Source organism: Monodelphis domestica, chromosome 2 (genome assembly GCF_027887165.1).
Source record: "Monodelphis domestica isolate mMonDom1 chromosome 2, mMonDom1.pri, whole genome shotgun sequence".
Lineage (NCBI taxonomy): Eukaryota > Metazoa > Chordata > Mammalia > Didelphimorphia > Didelphidae > Monodelphis > Monodelphis domestica.
Window position 1 is genome coordinate 45,573,947 of NC_077228.1, and position 22,178 is coordinate 45,596,124.

The 22,178-nt window shown below is 41.0% G+C and overlaps 1 protein-coding gene across 3 annotated transcripts in view; it reads left to right on the top strand.

Moving 5' to 3' along the window:
• The first annotated feature begins 783 nt into the window (after window positions 1–783).
• Window positions 784–22,178, top strand: part of MCOLN2 (mucolipin TRP cation channel 2) — a 92,000-nt gene continuing 70,605 nt past the window's right edge. Inside the window, exon 1 of one of the 3 annotated variants that reach the window (XM_056815404.1) lies at window positions 784–1,097. In XM_056815404.1, coding sequence (XP_056671382.1) covers window positions 1,000–1,097 — 98 coding nt within the window. In that variant the 5' untranslated portion in view covers window positions 784–999. Of the gene's footprint in view, window positions 1,098–2,788; window positions 6,067–22,178 lie in introns of those variants that run through there. The other 2 variants (XM_056815406.1, XM_056815405.1) reach the window with 2 other exon arrangements.

The following is a 22,178-nucleotide window of genomic DNA, read 5'->3' on the forward strand; positions in this document are numbered from 1 at the left end:
GACCAGAGCCTTAGAGGTCAACTAGTGGAGATGTCAAACTCAAATAGAAACAGGCCCCTTACTCTACATAGAAATACCTACCTGCAGGCCACATATTCACCTAGAAAAATCATCTATATGTTTCATTTTCTTGTAGTTTTATTTATTTTGCTAAATATTTCCCAGTTACACTTTATTCTGTTTCTTCCTGTTCTTGGGAGTGTTGGGGACGTATGTTTGACATCTTTCATCTAATAATGTCTTCATTTTATAGAAAAGGAAACTGGGCTAAAAAGTGATTTGCCCAAGGTTACACAGGTGGAGAGAGTAGAATTTGAACCCAGATCCTCTAGAACGCTATAGCTAACACTTTTTCCACCAGACTACTTGGAGGGAGTAATGAACCTGGGTAAAATGCGTTACTATCTGCTCTGGAGTGGCATTCCAAGCTACCTGAGATAGCCCCAATCCCTCTAGTATATTTGGATTGTGCATTTCTTGGGCTAAGGGCTGGTGGCTTGAAACTGTCCCTGACTGAGGCTGCTGGCACTGACAGCTCAGGGGCCAGGTGAAACCTGGGGAGGAAGGTAGACTACAAGACGTAACTGCTGTGGACTGGGCAGGCTACTGGCGAAGAGGAGCTGCCAGCCTCGGGAAAGCTGCCTCAGGCACTTTTCTTGAGTGCCAAGCGCTTTTTACAAAACTTCACTTCTAGAGAAAATTTGAGAAGCGGCTGGACAGCTGTCCCGCCCAGCTGTCTCTCCCCACCCCTTTCCTTCCTTCCCCATTCCCCTCCTCCGAGAGGAGGACCGTCCCCCAGCTAGCCTTCACCACCCGCAGAGACACCCGGAGTTGGGAGGAGGACAGGTGAAATACTTCTCAGGCTCTCTACTTCGCCGGAGGGGCCTTCACGTGACACCTGCTAGTTTAGTTGTCTGCTTAAGCTGGGTCGTGCCTTCCTCTTCCTGTGGCTCCTCTCTCCGCCTCTTTCTCCTCCTTTAACTTCACCTCCACCACCCTATGTCTCAGCACTGCCGCTCGCTGACTTGCGGGCCAGACGCGATGGATTTGCCGGTGAGATTTTCCCCTAAAAGTAACTCCTGGGGAACCAGCAACAGGTCAGTGGCACACAGCGGAGCCTCGGGTTAGGGGATACTGGGGGATAAGGGTGCAGTGTGGTCCACAGGCTTAGTAAGGAGGGGAGTCACTCTTCACTGAAGAGTTGACAGCCCCCGCTCCCCAATCAGACCTCAGAGCCCTTAACTTCTCACCTGGGTTCTCCCACCTGCTTTCTCTATCTCTCTTCCGTCTGCCCCTTGCCATCTTCCCCAGTCCCCCGTTTTCCCCAATTTCTTCAGTCCAGCCGAGGATTGCCCTCATCCCCTTTCTACCTGCCCTTTTCCCCGATTTCCTAGTCTTCTGAAGTTCTTGGACTCTGGCTGGCCTGTCACGTGACTGGAGAAACTTTCAAAGTCTCTCCAATTCACTGCGGGGCCCGGGGTCCTCTCCCTCCGGCGCCCCTACTTCAGCAGCTGCCGCAGCGGAAGGAGAGCGAGATGATCAATTACAGCCTGGGGCGGAAACCAGTATTTACACTCCCCACCCCTGCGGGTTAGGGGCACAGAGACGCCATTGAGCCAGGGTTCAGTCCGAATATTTGGGCCTCCAGGCTTCTGGGCCGCCCCTCATCCTCTATCCAACTCCACCCCTTGGCTCTTGAGAGCTTCTAGGGCCTGGCTCCCAGGGATCCGTCCTGGGGGCGAGGGTAATAGGTGAGCCAAGAAGGATGGGTTCCTTCCTCCCGCGTGTTTCACTCTTTGAAAGCTGGTGGGCAAATCAGCAGTGCGTGCGTGCGTGTGTGCCTGCCTGCCTGTGCGTCCGTCCCTCCGCCCCAAGTATCCTACTTGTCAGAATGCCCGAGCCTTGGAAAGTTTTGAAATCAAAAGGATAAAACTCTGGCTGCCTGATCTCATCGTTTAGGCAAGTGACACGGATCTAGAGTTTCCCAGCTGGCCCTCCCCAGGTGAACCTCTTTTCTCAGGCTCCTTTGTCCGGTTTCTGCTCCGTTTGTTTTTGTTTCTTAAACGTTCATTTAGTGGGTCACTCCATGGTTCTGGAAGTTCTCCTGCGTCTTCCTCACTTTGTGCCTCCTAGACGACTGAATCCTAGCTTTCCCCAATGGAACACATGGTCTTTCATGAAGTTGGCCCGTTTTCTTTTGGCTAACCCCAATTCCCTCTCTTGGGGAAGAGATACAGACAGTGCCACCAGGCAGGATCTGCCCAAGTCCTCCTCTTCCTCCTGTTCTTTATGAGAGAGTACATAGTTCAGCTCTATAAAAGGGCTCTTTTGGCAGCTTAGGCAGACAGAAGGTTGTGTATGTAAACATACATATGTTCTCTCCCTCCTTCCTCCCAGAGCAAATACAGTGCCCAGTTGTTAAGACTTACTTTAAATAATATTCTGAGACTTCCCTGTCCCCCTCCACCCCAGAACAGACCTGCAGTATTATAAATATATCGAATGCCCACCAGAGAGGGCAGAAATTCTAAGGAGGGAGAAAATAAGCATTTCATATTCCCTAAAAACCTAAAACCTTCCTTCTGGTGATGGGTACAAACTGGTTTGCATGCCATTAGACTGGTTAATTGAGAATGGTGGCTGTTTTTGCCTTTGTATGCCCAGTGCTAAGCACAGTCCCAGGCACTAACTAGTAAGGGCTTAATAAATAACTGATGATTTGACTGATTTTATTTTTTAATTTTAATTATTTTTATTAAAAAAATATACAACTCTTACCTTGTGTCTTAGAATCAATACTGTGCATTGGTTCCAAGACAGAAGAATGGTAAGGGTAATGGAGGTTAAATGAATTTCCCAGGATCACACAGCCAAGAAGTGTCTGAAGGCACATTTGAACCCAGGACCTCCCCTCTTCAGTCTGGCTCTCAATCCGCTGAGCTACCTAGCTGCCTTAATTTTTTTTTTAAACCCTTGCCTTCTATCTTAGAATTATGGGTTAGGCAATTGCAGTTAAGTGACTTGTTTAGGGTCACACATTGAGGAAGTATCTGAGGCCAGACTGGAACCCAGGACCTCCCCTCTCTAGCCTGGCACCCTGTCCTCTGTGCTACTAAGTTGCTTCACTTCATAGCTATTAAGTAGACTATCAGCTCATTGATGGTACAGCCTAGTGAATGATAGGTGCTTAGTAAGTGCTTTATTCAGCCATTTTTCAGTCATGTCCAACACTAACTGACCCTATTTAAAAAAAAAACAACCTTACCTTCTGTCTTGGAATCAATACTGTGTATTGGTTCCAAGGCATAAGAATGGTAAGGGCTTGGCAATGGGGGTTAAGTGACTTCCCACAGTTGGGAAGTGTCTGAGGCCAGATTTGAACCCAGGACCTCCAGCTGTCCCCTCTAACTGACTCTATTTGGGGTTTTCTAGTCAAAGATACTGGAGTAATTTGCCATTTCCTTCTCCAGTTCATTTTGCAGATGATGAAACTGGGGCAAACAGGGTTTATGTGACTTGCTTAGGGTTACCCAGATGATAAGTGTCTAAGGCTAGATTTGAACTCAAGAAGATGAATCTTTCTGATTTCAGACCCATCCACTGTGATGCCCCATGAATAGAACTGTTAGGTATGCATATGTATGTTAGAAGTGTAGACTCTTTGAGGGCAGAAACTATCTGGCTTCCATCTTTGCATCCCCCTGGCCCAGATTAAGTGCTTAAACAATTCTTGTAGGTTGAAATGAGCTGAAAAGACCAATGCTCATTTATGATGAAGTGAATTTAATTGAATTCCAAGAAGGTTAGCTCCATATATTACCCTTTAGCACCTTTCCATCAGCCCAAATAATTATCTACGTATTCAGGGAAATTTTTTTCCCTCCACTATTTTTTTTAAAAGAAGAAACACTGAAAAGTAATTTGATCAAGTAACCTCCCTTTCTACCAAGATGGATTTTAACATAAATTACTTTGGATAGGAGTCCTTAGATAGAAAGTAATCACGCCTTTGCCTGATTTGGCACAGTCCTTCAAAAGGGAGACAATTGATCCTATGATTTCTTTCTGCAGTTCCCTTTCCACCCTGAGAATTCTCTGACCAAACAGCTCAAGTTCTAGAAAGTCAGGTTTCTTCATTATGCTCCTTGAGAGGAGGGACTATCTTTTGCCTTTGTTTCCCTAGATCTTAGCAAGAGTGCCTGACATTTTGTAAACCTTTAATAAATGCATTTGCCTATTGTCATTTGACCATTTCACTTGACCTCAGTTTCCGCTTTTGGAAAGTAAGGGACTAGTTCACTTTGATGGTCCCTTCCCCTCTGAAACTGGCTTCCAGCTTCAAAGGAATGACCTCACTTGACTCTCAAAGCTTGGAGGGGTAGGAGAGGGGGCCTGTCAATGGGTGCCAAACCTTCCCTGAGATTTTGCTTTTCTTTTTAATGAAAAAGCATGCAGAAAACTATCCCATGCCTCAAAAACTATTGTAAGAAACCTTTTAAAGTCAAGTCTTTTGCTTTTAGTAAACCCTCCCTAAACCAGGTCATTCAGCTCAAGCTTTTTCTAAAATGGTCTTAGCTCTCCAGACCATTGCCCTTTTAGCCAGGGATGGCCCTAGAGGCAGGCTTTTCCTCCCTACCCAGTATCTGAAAACAGGCAAATGCCCATTCTGTTTGTCCTAGGCTTCTCTGGCCTCTTCCTCCCTCAGCTTCCTTCTTGCTTGAGAACCAGAGTATTTGTAACAACTTTTGATTGTGATAGAAAATTTAACATGGTAACAATGAGAAAATAAGGAGGAATACCAGGCAAAAAAGAGACTCAACAAATTTTTTTAAACTACAGTCAAACTAATCTCTTCAGTCAATTAAAAAAATCAAGCAGAGAATTAAAACAGAAAGGTGGAGGTCTGTTTCTGCTACTTCTCTGGAAAGATCATCAAACTAAGTAAATAGACTTCCTGAGTCTTGCCTCATCTCTTCTTCCAGCTAGAGAAGAGGTTTTTTTTTTTTTTTTAATATATTTTATTTGATCATTTCCAAGCATTATTCATTAAAGACATAGATCATTTTCTTTTCCTCCCCCCACCCCCCCATAGCCAACGCGTAAATCCACTGGGCATTACATGTTTTCTTGATTTGAACCCATTGCTTTGTTGATAATATTTGCATTAGAGTGTTCATTTAGAGTCTAGAGAAGAGGTTTTTAAACCACAGATTTAGGGCCAAAAGGAGCCTTGGAGGACATCTAGGCCAAAGCTCTCATTGCACAGATGAAGAAACTGAGGCCAAGGGAAATTAAGTGTAGTCCAAGGTCACATTGACAGTGATTATCAGAATATAGCTCAGTTCTTTTTCCATTGTCCCTGTTGTGGGCCAATAAACATTGACTGAGACAGCAAGGTTGTTCAGTGGATAGAGAGTCTGGGGTCTTGGGTTCAAATGTGTCCCTAGACATTTCCTAGTTGTGTGACCTTGAGCAAGTTACAACTCCTATTGCCTAGCCCTTATTGCTCTTTTGTCTTGAAACTAAGACAGAAGAGAAGAGCTTTAAATAAAAAAAAAGAAAGAAAGAAAAATTCTTGAACACCTATTGTGTGCTAGGACACTGGGGATACTAAGAAAGATAAAAGACAATTTCTGCCCTCCTAGAGTTTACAATCTAATGGGGGAAGGCAGCCAACCACTAAGGACAAACTATAGACTGAGAACCTTGGAGATAATCAACCAAAGGATGACCCTAGAATTCAGAGTGATGGGAAAGGATTTCAATGGAAGGTGGGATTTTAGCTGGAAGGTATTAAAATCAGGAGGGATTGGGAAAGAAGGGTCTTGAGACAAGCCCAGAGGCAGTGATCTGGAGGCAGGCACTATCAGTGAAAATTCCTGGAGCTGTGAATATTGGGAGTGTCTTTTTCCAGAGGAGAATATCTAGTAGGCTCAAGTCATGGGATCATTCTGCTATGTGGTGGGGTTTGGGAGGCATAGTCAGGGAAAGAGAAAGTGTAACAAGACTGGAGAATCCTGGATCTAAAGGACTGTGAATGCCAACATTTTCTATTTGATCCCAGAGGTAAGAAGTTTCCCTTTTGTCCTCCTATGATCCTACTGAAGTCAAGAATTGGGCTTTCAGCTTTCTTTTCCAGTTGATCTTTTTGTTGGAAGTCTTTTGTTTTGGGGTTCTGCAGGTCCCTCTCATTTTTCTATAGTTTGGCTCGCTCTCTTCTGTTCTCCTGCTGACGACCTACCTCATTCCAATCTGGGGAGCTGTTCCAAGAGGACCACCAAAAAATCAAAATTGATATGGATTTTTTATGGAAACAACACTGAATACTTTCAAGAAAGGGTTACAATTCTTCATTACTTCTTAGGGCTCACAGGAGTGTAACAGTGGTCTTTTCCAATATGAATTTCTGTAGGGGATTATTGAAAAAAAATTCTTGGTAATTGTTGAAAAGTTTAAGGGCCAGCAGCCCCTTCTCAGGCAGAGAAGTGGGAGGCTTCTGGGAAAGAAAACTGTCACATGAGCCATTTTGAGGCTTCGTTGTTAAAAAGAAAGGTTCATTCTGGGAGAGGGGGAGGGAACCATATTTCCAGGAATGATTGTTAGGTCAAATCAAAAGAACTTATTTTAAAAAAAAGTTTAGGGAAGGGTAACATTAAAGAGAACCCTTCTCCATTAAGACAACTGTGTCTAAACCAGGATTTTATTTCAGTGTTGCTTGAGAATGAAGTTTCCCTCCGTGACTTGGTCTCCTCCTTACCCAATTTGTTCTCCTTTTGCAACATGACCTTTAACACCCCACAGCTGTAGTTCTGCTTTCTCAAAATCTGGGCACAATAAGTGGGTGTTTCGGGAAGATCTTAAGAATTCTCTTTTAAGGAAATTCCTATTCTTCTAGTCATTTCTACAGTACTGTGCTAGTTGGGAAGGAAGAAGGAAAATAAGCATTTAAAGGACTGCCTCATTTAATCCTCACAAAAATCCTTCTAAGTAGCATTTAGTCGTTTCCCAGTTGTGTCTGATTCTTCTTGACCCTCATTTGGGCTTTCCTTGGCAAAGCTACTGGAGTAGTTCGCTGTTTCCTTCTCCAGATCATTTTATAGAGAGGAACTGAGGCAAACCAGGTTAAGTGACTTGTCCAGGGTCACTTGGCTAGTAAGTGTCTGAGGCTGCATTTGAATTCTGGAAGATGTTTTCCTACTGTTTCATCTATTTTACAGTTGAGGCAAACTGAGGTCCTGTGGTTTGTCCTGTTGAGAAGTGCCTTGAGGTAGGATTTGGACTCCGGTGTTCCTGATTCTAGACTGTATATCTGTATCAGCTTCTTTCAAACATATTACAATGGAAAAAGTACTGAGTCCCAAACCTGAGTTCAAATTCTGTCTCCTCTTCTTAATGCCTGTGTGACCATTTAACCTCTTTAATTTTAATTTTATTTAATTGATTAATTTATAGTATTTTTCCAGGATTACAAAAGTCATGTTCTTTTCCTCGCCTCCCCCCAACTGCCTCCCATAGCCGACGCATGATTCCACTGGGTTTAGCAATAATATTTCCATATTATTGATATTTGCATTAGGGTGATCATTTTAGAACAATTTCTTCTGTAAAATGAGGGGCTGAGCTAGATGACCTATGAGGTCCTTTCCAGCTTTAGAATTATGGCCCTATTATTATTTTATTAACCCTTAACTTCCATCTTAGAATGAATACTGTGTATTGGTTCTAAGATAGAAGAATTGGCTAGGCAGTGGGGGTTAAGTGACTTGCCAGGGTCACAGCTAGAAAGTGTCTGAGTCCAGATTTAAACCCAGGACCTCCTGAGTCTGTCTATCCACTGAGCCATCTAGTTGCTCCTTCCTCAAAATTTTGTTTAACTACAATTGAAAAAAGTTTATAGTAGATAGAGAGCTGGCTTTGGGGCCAGGAAGACTTAGGTTCAAGTCTCATCTCTGACACACACTGTCTGTCACTTAACCTTTCCATCAATGCTCCAGGAAATTCTCTTTTAAGTCCATAAGTTGCTGTTAGGAGCTGACCTCCAAATGTAGAGAATGTCCTTGTTAGTAATTCCCAATGGCGATGAAATCAAATAAACAAAGTCTTCCGAACTGGAAAACTCCAAATAAACCCCCCAGGGCAATGAGTCAGAGCCAGCACACCCTGAGCCTACTGGGGAAGTGTCCTAGGACGCTTTATAGCCAAAGTGGAGAATAGACATCCTTCTGGCTTGATTGAATGTCAGGAAAAAACTTTCCAAGAATTAGAGGTTTCTTGAAGGAGTGGAGTGTCTCCAGAGCTGGTAGATTCCCTCTCATTGAGGATCTTCAAGGAAAGGATCAGATGCCCAGTTGTTGGAGATGCCAAGTCTGAAGTCAGAAAGACTTAGTTCCCAGGTTCAAATCTGGCCTCAGACACTTATTAGCTATGCAATCTTGAACAAGTCACTTAACTGTTTACCTCAGTTTCTTTATGTGTAAATGGAGAAGAAAATGGCAAAGCACTCCGGTATCTTTGTGAGGAAAACTCCAAATGGGATCATGAAAAGTCTGACATGACTGAAAAATGGCTAAACATGCATTAAAGGGATACTTGTACGATATGGATCGGAAAAGATGGCCTCTGGGGTTCTGTGTTCAGAACCACTCTTTGGGCCTCCAGGAGCATGTGTTTCTTTTGAGCACCCCTATGGTTCCTTCAAATTTGGTATTCATCAAGAGAAAGCTTACCCTATCTAGGTCGGTGTCTAATGCTATTTCTGTATCTGTATCTGAATCTGTAACTCCAGAGACTCAACTTTTGACGTGTATTGGATTATGTCCTTGACTTGAAAGGTTTAATTCTTCCTTAAAAAAAAAAAAAGAGGTGGGGGGGAGACTGAGAGGGAAAGACCTTTAAAAGCTTTTATTCTGTGGAAACTCTAACCTTTGATGTTAAGAATAAATTATCATTAGGTCATGTTTTTGGAGGTTCTTCCAGTTAATGAAAGGGCACGTTGGTTGAGTTGAGTTGAGTTGACACATTTGAAACTTTGTTAAAAGTGCTTTAGTGAAAACTCTGAGCTCATCTGCTTGGGCACTTCCTTCATGGTTATGGATTACAAATCTGTCAGGCTCTGTGGAGGTGTGTGCCTGCATTTCTTTAGCTCTTCCAAATCACAATAATAACAGTAATGATAGCACTATTTCTATCCACATACCTTTAGGGTTTGCAAAGTGTTTTACAAATACTATCTCATTGGAGCCTAATTTGGGAGGGGGCCATTATTATTTTCCCCATGAAGGGAAACTGAGGAAGATAAAGGTGAATTGACTTGCCCAGGGCCACACATTGGGAATGAGTAGAAATGAGGTCTCTTTTGAACTTGCGTTGTCCTGATTCCAGCTCTAAGATCTATCCACTGAACCAGCTAGTTGGCCTGGTACATACTGTTCTGGAGAATCATCTTCTGGGTTTTCTTCTTCTTTTTTTTTATCTTGTTTGTTTTTGACCATCTCATAGAAAACAGTTAACCCTTTGTTTCAGTTTGCCAAGTCCAGAGAAAAGGGTTCTGAACTTTGAATCAGGAAGTCTGAGGTTCAAAGCCTATCTCTGATGTGACCACAAGCAAGTTACTCAATATCTTTGAGACTGAGGAAGGTTAAATTGGAGAAAGATTGCGATCTGTGTATTTGGGCTTCTCCTACCACTGCCCTCTGTCCCTTATCTATCTCTGCTCTGCTTCTCAGCCTAATGCCATTTCCTCTTCTCATTCATTTCTTTTGTAAAAAAATAACTTTTTATTTATCTTTACCAGATTGCTTACTCGCTCAAGGAGAGGAGAAAGGGAGCAAGGGAGAGAATTTGGAACTCACAGTGAATCTCCCCACCCCAACCCTACAAACCCAACACATGTTAAAAATTTGTTTTTAGAGGCAGATAGGTGGCTCAGTGGATAGAGAACCAGATCTGGGTTCAAATCAATACTCAGATACTCCCTAGCTGTGTGATCCTGGGTATGTCATTTAACCCTAATTGCCTAGCCCTTACCCCTTCTTCTGGCTTGGAATAATACTTAATTCTAAGAAGCTAAGGGCTTTAAAAAAATTATTTTTACCTGTTACTAGGAAAAAATATAAAAACTAAAACAAACTAGACTTTAGAAAAATTTTGTTGTTACATTTTGAGTTCTGAGGTGTCTCTACCTCAATCCCACATTAGAGAAGGCCAACATATTTGATACAGAGTTACATGTGGAATCATATAATACATAGTTCCATAGATCAATTCCTTCTCTAGGGGTCGATAGCATTTTCCTTCCTGTTTTTCATCACTGATCTGAATGCTTGTGTTACTCCAAATAGCTTAATCGTTTACAGTTACTTTTCCAACAATATTGCTGTTACTGTATGTAATCTCTTGGTTCTGCTCACTTCACTCCATATTTTATGCAAGGCTTTCCATTTTTTTTTGCATGTTTTTTGTCACTTCTTATGGAGCTCTAGTATTCCCCAGTTGATGGGCATCTCTTCAATTTCCATTTTTTTTTTTGCCACTACAAAGAGCACCTCTAGAAATAGTTTAGTGTCATAGAAATTCTTTTTCTTTTCCCCGCATCACCTTGGAAAACAGACCCGATAGTGGCATTGCTGGGTCAAAGGGTAGACACAATTTTATAACACTTCAGGCTTGATTCCAAATTGCCCTCCAAAAATGATTGGATCAGTTCACAATTTCACCAACAGCATATTAGTATTCCAGGTTTTCCACATCCCCTCCAGCATTTGTCATTTCTCTCCTCTGTCATTTTAGCCAGGCTATTGGGTGCAAGACGGTACCTCACTTCTGTTTCTTACATCATTGAAGTTATCCCATGTATGTCTTCCCCCCAAAACTACCTCCCATCTTGTATAATAAAGTGTTTTTTTAGAAAGGGAAAAAAAATCAGCATCACTGCTCAATACATCAAAAATTGTAGGTTTTATTTGAAATTTTCTATTTTGGGAGGTTTATTCTGGATTACACTTTGATTTTGTTGGTATTGGGAATTTCCAGTGAGGGAAAAATGTGCATACCTCCAGGAAGGAGTGGGTTGGGGGGGACTTCTTGTATCTCTTGATTCAGGTCCCATTTGATCTTTTTGACTGTTTGGTATTTAGTTCTTTCCACTGACTTACTATGTGTTCTTACTCCCTTCAAAAGCCTCTGTAACCTGGCTTCTGCTCTCATCATTCAGCTGAAACTGCCTTCCTCAAAGCAACCAGTTGATCTTATAAAATCTAATGACTGTTTTTCACAATTCTTCTTCTTGGTCTCTGGAACATTTGATACTGTTGGTTACTTTCTCCTTCTGAATATTCTCTCCTTTAGCTTTTGTGACAATATTCTTTATTTTTAAAAAAATACTCTTACCTTCTGTCTTAAAATCAATCCTAAGTATTAGTATTAGTTTGAAGGCAGAAGAGCAGTAAGGGCTAGGCAATCAGGATTAAGTGACTGACCTAGGGTCACACAGCTAAAATATTTGATGCCAGATTTGATCCCAGGTCCTCCTGTCTCTAGGCATGACTTACCATCCACTGAGTCACCTCGCTTGCCCCTTGGTTTCATTTTCTGTAAAATCAGTTGTTTTTTTCTAGTTGAATCTCCAAAGTCCTATAATCACTAGATTGCCTTGTGAGGTCAACTCTGGAGCGAAGTTAAAGATTTGGTTGGATGTTCATTGACTTTGGAAGTGTATTAAATGGATTCTGCTGACTGGTATCATATTTTAGTGATTCTAGTATGGTTTTTAACCATGTTGACTCCAGCAATCCAATTTCATTCAGAATCATTTATTAAGTACCTACAGTGTACAAGGCCTGATGGATGCTAAGAGCTAGGGATCATATTTATTTATTAACTTATTAAATATTGATATTAAAATCATATCATATTAATTTACTAATTAACATTATCACTCTTATTTATTAAGGATATGGCATATCTTATTTGGGGCAGCTAGGTGGCACAGTAGAGAGAGCACTCAAATTCAGCCTCAGATACTTAATTTTGTGACTCTGGGTAAGTTACATTGCTCTGTTTGCCTCAGTTTCCTCATCTGTAAAATGAGCTGGAGAAGGAAGTATGGAACCACTCCTGTGTCTTTGCGAAGAAAATCCCAAATGGGGCCACTAAGAGCCACCCACTGCTAAAAGAACTGAAAAACAATATCAACAAAATATTTGTTCACATATGAGCTGCACTACATGACTTGTGGGTTCTTTCCGACTTTGATGTTCTAAGTGCTTACAGTTTGAAAGTGGAAGACATGCACAGAAAGAGCTGGAGGGAGAGAGATTCAGACAAAGTTCTATAAGAAAATAAAAGGGAGAAGTCCCTTTCAACTGGATGGTGGAAGACTTCTTGGAGGACCCCCTTATTCTGTAGCCTTCTTCGCTCTCCTTCCCATCTCCCAGGTAGTCAGGCTGAGAGCCATGGACTCCTTATTCTCCCTCATCACACCTATCCAAACATTTGCTCCAGCTCATTGTTTCTTCCTTTTCTACCTCTCAAATCTTTCTCGTTCTCTCATGCAGGCCCTTCCCTAGTTGGGGGTGACTGACAATCATTACCACTTGCCTGGTCTATTTATTTTAACCTCCTAATTAGCTCCCCTGGCTCAAGTCTCTTCCCTCTTCATTCCACCAAAATGATTTTCTGCAAGTTCCAATCAGGCTATGGTGCTCCCTCACTTAATGAACTTCAGTGGTTACTTGTAGGATCAAATATCAACTTCTCACTTTGGCATTTAAAGCTCATGGCAAATGAGTTCTTTTCTGCCTTTCCAGCCTCATGCTGATTCCCTGGAGGGCTTACGGTGTCTGACTTAACTATTCCTCAGACACAGACTTCTGTCTCCCACCTTTGACCTGTCAGGAATTCACTCTCTTCACCCTCCACCATTTTGAATCCCCAGTTTCCTTCCAGGCTCATCTCAAGTTCTAGCTTCTCCTTGAGGATTTTTTATTTCTCTCTCTCTCTTTTTTTTTTGGCAAATAACACATGAATAAATTGTTTTCTGATATGTTCTCTCCCTCCCTCCTATTCGTCTCCCCTTCCTGAGATGTAGGTTGCGAATGTGCTGTCATGGAAAACGTTTTTCCATGTTTTTCACGTTGTGAAAGAAGACAAATATTGCTTACACTAGAGAAGAATTCATGGTGGTAATAAAGTGGAGAATGGTATATTTTGGGGATAGGGGTTGGGGTGCAGTTAGGTGGCTCAGAGACAGGAGGTCCTGGGTTCAAATCTGGCCTCAGATACTTCCTAGCTGTGTGACCCTAGGCAAGTCACTTAGCCCCAACTGCCTAACTCTTACTGTTCGTCTGCATTATAACCAATACATAGTGTCTATTTTGTTTATACATATACACACACTTATCCATGTTGTTTCCTTCAGTATATTATAAACTTCTTGAGACCAGAAACTGTTTTCAATTCTGTCTTTGTATCCCCAGGATGTAATCCTGGGCTTGGAACATATCGTTCAGTCATTTTTCAGTTGTGTCCAACTCTTTGTGACCCCATTGAGGGTTTTTTTGGCAAAAAGACTGGAGTAGTTTTCCATTTCCTCCTATAACTCATTTTACAGATGAGGAAACTGAAGCCAACAGTGTTAAGTGATTTGTCCCCTGTTACACTTCTGGAAAGTGCCTGAGGTCAGATTTGATTCTAGGTCTGGCACTCTATCCACTATGCCACCTATCTGCCTATAGTCTAGCTTGGCACATAGGAGGATTTATTAAAGCTTATTTTTTAAATCCTAGCCTTCTGTCTTAGAATTGGTTCAAGGCAAAAGAGTGAGAAGTGCAAGGCAATGGGAATTAAGTGACTTGTTCAGGGTCACACAGCTAGGAAGTATCTGAAACCAGATTTGAACCCAGGACTTCTTGTCTCCAAGCCTGACTCTCTATCCACTGAGCTACCTATTGTGAAGATTAAATTAAATTTTCCCCTGATTATAACAATGAAAATACTTGACTATTCCCAATTGTGAAGATTAAATTATAACCCTTGTCTATTTTTAGATTTAATCCCCATAAGTACAAACACAGTACTTAAAAGTTAAGTATAAAGATCTGCCCACTTTAGATTTAATCACCAATGGTGCAAACACCCCATTCACACTTGAGTGGGAGAGGCCTGTGACCCACATGTGTGACAGTGGGTGACGAATCAGAATCAACTAACTGCCTTCTGGGCAGTCCTAGAGCAGAGCATCAACTGTGATTGGTAGACATAAAATTAGGGGAGGACACAGGAAGTGACATAAGAGGAAATGTCTTTAAAGGGCCTGTCACTTCCTGTGAGAGACAGTTTTTCATTTTTTGGAAGCAGAGACTGGAAAATTCTTCATTCCTTGGAGTGCTGACTGGATCTGAGGCTCTGTTTCCTGGTGAGGCTCATAAAGAATCTGCTGACTGGACTTGACCCATGTAATCAAGCAGTTGTTTTTCTTCTGTTCCCACAGTTTTTCCTCTGAATGTGGATAGTGTTCTTTCTTGTAGATCCCTCTGAGTTGTTCAGGATCATTGCACTGTCACAAATGGAGAAGTCCATTACATTTGATTGTACCTCAGGGTATCAGTCTCTGTGTACAATGTTCTCCTGGTTCTTCTCTTCTCACTCTGCATCACTTCCTGGAGGTTGTTCCAGTCCCCATGGAATTCCTCCACTTTATTATTCCTTTGAGCACAATAGTATTCCATCACCAACATATACCACAATTTATTCAGCCATTCCCCAGTCGAAGGGCATCCCCTCATTTTCCAGTTTTTTTGCCACCACACAGAGCTCAACTATGAATATTCTTGTACAGGTCTTTTCCCTTATTATCTCTTTGGGGTACAAACCCAGCAGTGCTATGACTGGGTCAAAGGACAGACAGTCTTTTAGTGCTCTTTGGGCATAGTTCCAAATTGCCCTCCAGAATGGTTAGATCAATTCACAACTCCACCAGCAATGCATTAATGTCCTGACTTTGCCACATCCCCTCCAGCATTCATTACTTTCCATTGCTGTCATGTTAGCCAATCTTCTAGGTGTGAGGTGAATCCTGAGAATTGTTTTGATTTGCATCTCTCTGACTATAAGAGATTTAGAGCACTTTTTCATGTGCTTATTAATTGTTTTGATTTCTTTAACTGAAAATTGCCTTTTCATGTCCCTTGCCCATTTATCAATTGGTGAATGGCTTGATTTTTTGTACAACTGGTTTAGCTCTTTATAAAATTGAGTAATTAGACCTTTGTCAGAGGTTTTTGTTGTGAAGATTGTTTCCCAATTTGTTGCTTCCCTTCTAATTTTGGTTGCATTGGTTTTGTTTGTACAAAACCTTTTTTATTTGATGTAATCAAAATTACTTATTTTACATTTTGTGATTTTTTTTTCCTAGCTCTTGTTTGGTTTTAAAATCTTTCCTTTCCCAAAGATATCTGACATGTATACTATTCTGTGTTCACCTAATTTACTTATAATTTCCTTTATATTCAAGTCATTCACCCATTCTGAGTTTATCTTGGGGTAGGGTGTGAGGTGTTGATCCAAACCTAATCTCTCCCATACTGTCTTCCAATTTTCCCAGCAGTTTTTTTTTTTTTATCAAATAGTGGATTTTGGTCCCCAAAGCTGGCATCTTTGGGCTTATTATAGACTGTCTTGCTGAGGTCACTTACCCCAAGTTTATTCCACTGATCATACTTTCTGTCTCTTAGCCAGGACCAAATTGCATTGATAATCACTGTTTTATAGTATAGTTTGAGATCTGGGACTGCAAGATCACCTTCTTTCACATTTTTTTCATGATTTCCCTGGATATTCTTGATCTTTTGTGCTTCCAAATGAACTTTGTTATGGTTTTTTCTAATTCAGTAAAAAAGTTTTTTGGTAGTTCAATGTGTATGGCACTAAAGGATTGTCATTTTTGTGAGTGAAATCTTAAAGGAAGGTATCTAGCAGTAGCCTGCAGGAGTCCATACCAGGAATGGAGGAGAAGGTGAATAAAGATAGACAAGTAAGGGCAGGGGATGGTGAGTTTGGCCCATTGTAGGGAAAATAAATAGGATGAGGAAGAGGTAAGTTTGCAAAGGAAAGTTGGATCCAGACTTCTTTATAGGGCTTCGAATGCCAGAATATAAGGATTTATACTTTATGGACAACTGAAGCTCTTCAAGTAAAGGAGTGACACAGAATGATACATTAAGGAGATGACCTAGACAATTGTGTAAAGGATGGACTGAAAACTATTATAATACCCTAACTGGCCTTTTGAACTTCTACATGAGAATCAATTAATCAACAAGTGTTTATGATGTGCTCGTTTATGCTAGACATCTTACTTGATGTTGGGGATTCAAAGAGAAGAATGATGCAGTCTCTGCCCTCAAGAAGCTTTTATTTTATTGGAGGACAGAACACGTATGCTTATAGATATATATATATAAGAAATGAATGGTAATGGCCAGAGTATTGGTAGCCAGATAGCAAAGGAGGGGAGGATTAGGAAAGTTCTCTTATAATAGGTATGTGTTCTGAGGTTTAAAGAAACTAGAATTTTTAAAAGCTCAGCCATGAAGAGGGAGAATATTCTGGAGACAAGGACAGCCTGAACTAGGATGATTCACAGCGGGATTAGAAAGAAGGGGATGTACTTAGAGATACCATTGAATAAAGTTGACAGAACCTGACAATCTAATATTGTTCAAGTCATTTTGGTTGTGTCCAACTCTTTGTGATCCCACTTGGGGTTTTCTTGGCAGAGATACTGAAGTGCTTTGCCATTTCCTTCTGCTCATTTTATAGATGAGGAAATTGAGAGAAACAGCATTAAGTGACTTGTCCAGGGTCATCCAGTTAGTATCTGAGACTTCCCAATGAGTGTTCCTGACTACCTAGATCCTTCATTCTATTAACTGTGCCACCTAGTTGCCAATGATCCAATCCAAAAACATTTAAGTACCTACTGTGTGCCAGGCACCAAACATTGGGGATAAAAGAAAGGAGCAAAAGATAGTTCCTGCCTTCAGGAGTTTACTGAATAGGGAATCTTAGAGCCCAGACCCAAAGAAAGTATTATGTTTAAGCTGCAGACAACTATCCATTCTCCCCACCTGTCCATATCTAGGGATGTCCATCAGATGGTAGATCTTACCGAAAAGACTGATTACAGAGACAAATTACAGATTACAGATTACAAAGACAAAAACAAAAACAACCCAATGCCACGTTTGACTTTTAAATCAAAATTGAGACTAGCTTGTCTTAATGTCTTCTTTCTAAAGATATCAAAGTCAGATTTGCTTTCTGATAAAAGAAAGTTCAAACTTGGGGTGTGGGGGGGGATTGCCACTAATCTGAATCTATAGTTCATTGGAGTCCTCAGAAAAAGGGCCCCCAAAAACCCCCAAAACGTGTCCAGATGAGCTGCCTCAACCGTGATTGAAAATGTAAAACAAATTCAGATTGTTAACATTTTTTTTTTCAGAAAATTTTCTCATATTCTTAAAAACTTGTAGTAGGGAAGAGGAAAGAATTTGAGTTGGCAAAGTCTTCAGGAGTTCACACCATGTCTAAAAAGTAATTCTCCTTACAGCTCTTCTGACTTGGGGTTATAGCAATTGGCTTGAAACCTTTTCAGTGATAGGGAACCCGCTACCTCCTGAGGCAGCCTGTTCTCCTTTTAGACAGCTCTGGTTATGAGGAATTATATCCTTTCTATCAAGCCAAAATCTACCTCTCTGGCACCCCATTACTCCTTGTTCTGCCCTCTGGGGCCAAGCCGAAAAAGTCTAATTTCTCTTCAATATGTGACAGCTGTATTGGGGTGGATAAACCAAGAAGGCTCCCTATCTGCTCAAAGCTTATCACAGACATATTCTGCTCCTTACAATTTGCTGCCGCCATGCTCGGAACACTCAGAAAATTAAGTTTGGCCAATGCGGGAGCCCCATCTGGACCGCTGGTTCCCACCTCCCCTGTGACTGCCTGGGGCCTATTATCTGGTTATTGATTGAGAATGTCTCCACAGGAAGATTCCACAGACAAGGCATGAACAATGTCAGCAAATGGATAAGGTTTTAAAGTAGAAAATGTCAAATGTGTAGCTGGCACTGGAGCCAGATTGAAATTGGGAAATATTTAGCAAAGTAAATACAAATAAAATTAAACAAAAATGAATGAATAAAATAATTAAATACAAATAAGTAATACTTCAAACTATGTCAATATGTGGCTCATGGGATGATTTATCTGTGGCCTCATTTCTATTATTGGACATCCCTGCTTTAAAATGCCATTTGGGTATTTACCTGGGTTTCTAGGAAGGCTATGAGAACTTATTTCCACAGCAGCCCTGACAGACAGCATGGACTTTAGACCTGATCACTTTGAAGCCAACCATGCTTTTAGAAAGTTGGAAACAAGAGTCCGGAAGAGCTTTTCCAGAAGCTCAGCTGAAGGACCATTTGAGAAACCATTAGCTTGGGCAGCCTCGTGCCCAGAGATGGTATGAAAATTAAAAATGAATATATCAGATATGTGATAATAGATAACACCCTAGTATGCACTAGGCACTTAATTATTATCCCATTTAATCTTCATAATAAACCTGGGAGGTAGGAGCTATTATACCTATCTTATATTCTCAAAGATGAATGGTCAATTCCAAGCCACCAGTGCCATCTTTTTTAAGGTATCTACTCAGTATGATAACTGAGTGAATAGAGCACTAGGAAAACCTAAGTTTGACCTAGTCTCAGACTAGCTGTGTGGGCAAATCACTTGATCTCTGACTCAGTTTCCTCATCTGTAAAATGGGGATAATAATAGCTCCTACTTCCCAGGTTTATTGTGAAGATCAAATGGTATACTAATTAAGTGCTTAACATAGTGCCTAATGCATAGAAGGCTCTATAGAAATGTTATCTATTATTATATATATCTGATACATACATCTCTTATTTTCATATTGTCTCTCCCATTAGGATTTCAGCTCCCTGAGGACAAGGACTGTTTTGACTTTGTCTTTGAATACCTGTCTAAATGTCTGTTGATTGATATATTCAATAATAATAATTAGCTCAAATTTATATAGTGCTTTAAGACTGGCAAAGTGCTTTCCAAATATTCTCTCATTTGATCCTTGCCATAATATGGGGAGGTATGTGCTATTATTAATTCCATTTGACAGATGAGGAAACTGAGGCAGACAGACACTAAGTGATTTACCCAGGGTCATAAAGCTAAAAGTCTGGAGCTCGATGTGAATTCTGGACCTCTTGATTTCAATTCCAGGATGCTCTTTTCATGGCTCTTACAAATTCTTTTGGAATTCCCAAGTATGTCTATAAACCTAAATAAGATTTAAAAATGAGGCTAGACAGTAGCTATTCGTATCCTTGATGATAACTGTCACACATATAGTCAAACTCCTATACAGTCACACTCATTCACATGCTGTCTCTGTCTCTCTGTCTCTTTCTCTCCCCCAAAGGCCATAGATCATCTAGCTCTTTGAGGCATCTTTTCTGGGCAAGTCGATAAGTTTCCCAGTAGACCTTCTTTTCTCCAATGAAATAGCCCAATTACCTTGCTTTTGGGACATGTTCTCTATTCGTCTCCCAATCCCAGTTGCCCCTTTCTCCAAGTGCTTCCTTCCTCCCTCCCTCCCTGTCTCCTCTCATTTCAGAGTCACTATTGAGTTGCTTCTTCAGCTCCCACCACTTCTGACCTCAGGGTTTTCATTTTATGGGTGCTTTCAAAGGCTTGCCTTCTTCAAGCTCTAAATCAGCTATGTGGGTGGCCAGCCAGACCATTGTACGCTTGGTTTTCATGTTTCAAAGTATGTTTCCCCCTAGCAGGCTGGTCCTAATGCTGGGATGGATTAAGCTTATAAAGCCCCAAGGTCCTCATTTTTTCCTCTCTCTAGTTTATGAAAAAAGTGAATAATTCATAAGGTGCATAGTTATTTCTGTTCGTTTCTGCTGAGCGCTTTGCAATGAAGAGATCTCAAATGTCATCTGCTCATTGCTGGGTTTATACTTTTAAACTTTCATTTTTCCTTGTTTCTTCTGTGTGAGACAGGGGCCAGCTCATTGCTCTGTCTTTTTTATCTTTTTGCAGTTAAAGTTGCAGCATGTCTTCTATCTGCGGACATCTAATCTTCATTGCAGAGTTTGGATGCCTGGTTTCTGCCCCTACCTATATTCCCTTGGAGATCTGTTGGGCAATTGCATTAGTTAGCTCATTTTATTGTCACAACAATAACATTATTCCCATTTTACAGATGGGAAGAAAACTGAGGCAGAGGTGAAGTGACTTGTCAGGGCCATACAACTGGGGAAGTGGGAATGCCTCCATCTTTGGGTCTTCTTTTATTCTCAAATTCCTAATTTTTAGGATAAATGCTCCCATTTCCCCAGAGCAACCAGGTGGCATAGAGTGCCAGACCTGTAGTCAGAAAGATCAGAGTTCAAATGTGGCATCAGATGCTAGCTGTGTGTCTCTGGGTAAGTCACTTAACCCTATTGGCCTCAGTTTCCTTCTCTGTAAAATGAGATGGAGAAAGAAATGGCAGTTTGCCAAGGAAGCCCCAAATGGGATCACAAAGAGTCTGACATGACTTGAAAATGACTGAATAACAAGTTCATCATTTCTAGTGTGCTAAGGTTGATTAAGTGCTTTCCTCCCAACTCTATAAAGCAGATAGCCTAGGTTTGCTGTTTTCATTTTACATATTAAGAAATCAAGTCCAAGAGAGAGGGGAGTGAATTGTTCAGTATGATAGTGCTAGCTAGTGGCAAGAGAAGTAAGATGAAAATTAGCAACTTATAAAGAATTTTGAGATTTGCTAAATAAATACTTTACATATTATAACTAGGTGGCGTGATTGGATAGAGCCCTGGACCTAGGGTCAGGTAAACAAGAGTTCAAATCTGCCTTCAGATACTTCCCTAGCTGTGTGGCCCTGGAGCAGTAATTTCTGCCTCAGTTTTCTCATCTGTAAAATAGGGACAATAATAGCACCTACCTCCCAAAATTGTTGTGATAATAAAATGAGTTAATGCAGGCAAATATTTTGGAAACCTTAAATTGCTGCATAAATGCTATTACAATAGGACCTCATTTTATGCAGCCAGTGTGTTCCAACACCTTTTGCATAAGATGAAAATTACACATAATAGCAAACCCCATTATTTAATAAGTATTTCTTTTACGAACAGACCTAGGTACTTTATGACTTTTCTTAGGCTTATCAGAGCTCCCAGCATCACTACTCTTGGACTCTGGGGCCATTATTAATAACTAAATAGGGTTAATGAAACAAAGAGAAGCCCTGCCCTGACATGGACATGACTCTGGACTTGTTTGGCATAAAACAACGTAATGACTCACTCGAACTTCTCCTAGTGAGAATGAGTACAGATGGGGCAAATTGCTGTGAGACTTTATGGTGCCTGGGAAAATGGCACCTATTCAGCACATAACTTACAGTTTTTAATTTATATATTTTTCTGCCTTTTTTTTTAATTGCCAGTCATGTATGCCTGAATTTTCGTGTTGAAGTTTTTGTAAAATGAGGTCTTACTTCATTATTATTATTATTATTAGTAGTAGTAATAGTTGTTGTTGTAGTAATCATACTGCATTGGATCTTCACCACCATCATAGGAGATAGGAGCTATTATTATCATCTCCCCTTTACTGATGAAAAGGAAAAGTAGGCAGGTAAAGTGATTTTTCTAGGGTCGCACATTTAAGTGAGGTCAGATTTGAATTCAAGGCTTTCCTGACTCCCCCGGTATAAACCTAGCTGCCAAACTGTGTCTGATGTCCGTGAGTCTGGTGCTATCTGTGTTACACTTGGCTCTTTTAGAATAATAGAGTAGAAGAAGCACTAAACTTAGTTTCAGAAGATCTGGGTTTGACTGACTCTAATAGTTCCTACCTGGGTGTTCTTGGGCATGGCACATTGGAAAGCATGCTAGGTTTGGAGTCATCTACTGAGTTCAAGTCCTGCCACTTTCTCACTGAGCCTAAGCAAGTCATTTAACCCCTCTGGGCTTTTGTTTCCTTAACGGAAACATGGAGGAAGGGTAGGTGATTTCAAAGGACTCTCCCACCTTTAAAGCTATAATCCTTTGGTCCCAAGTCATTTAGTCTCT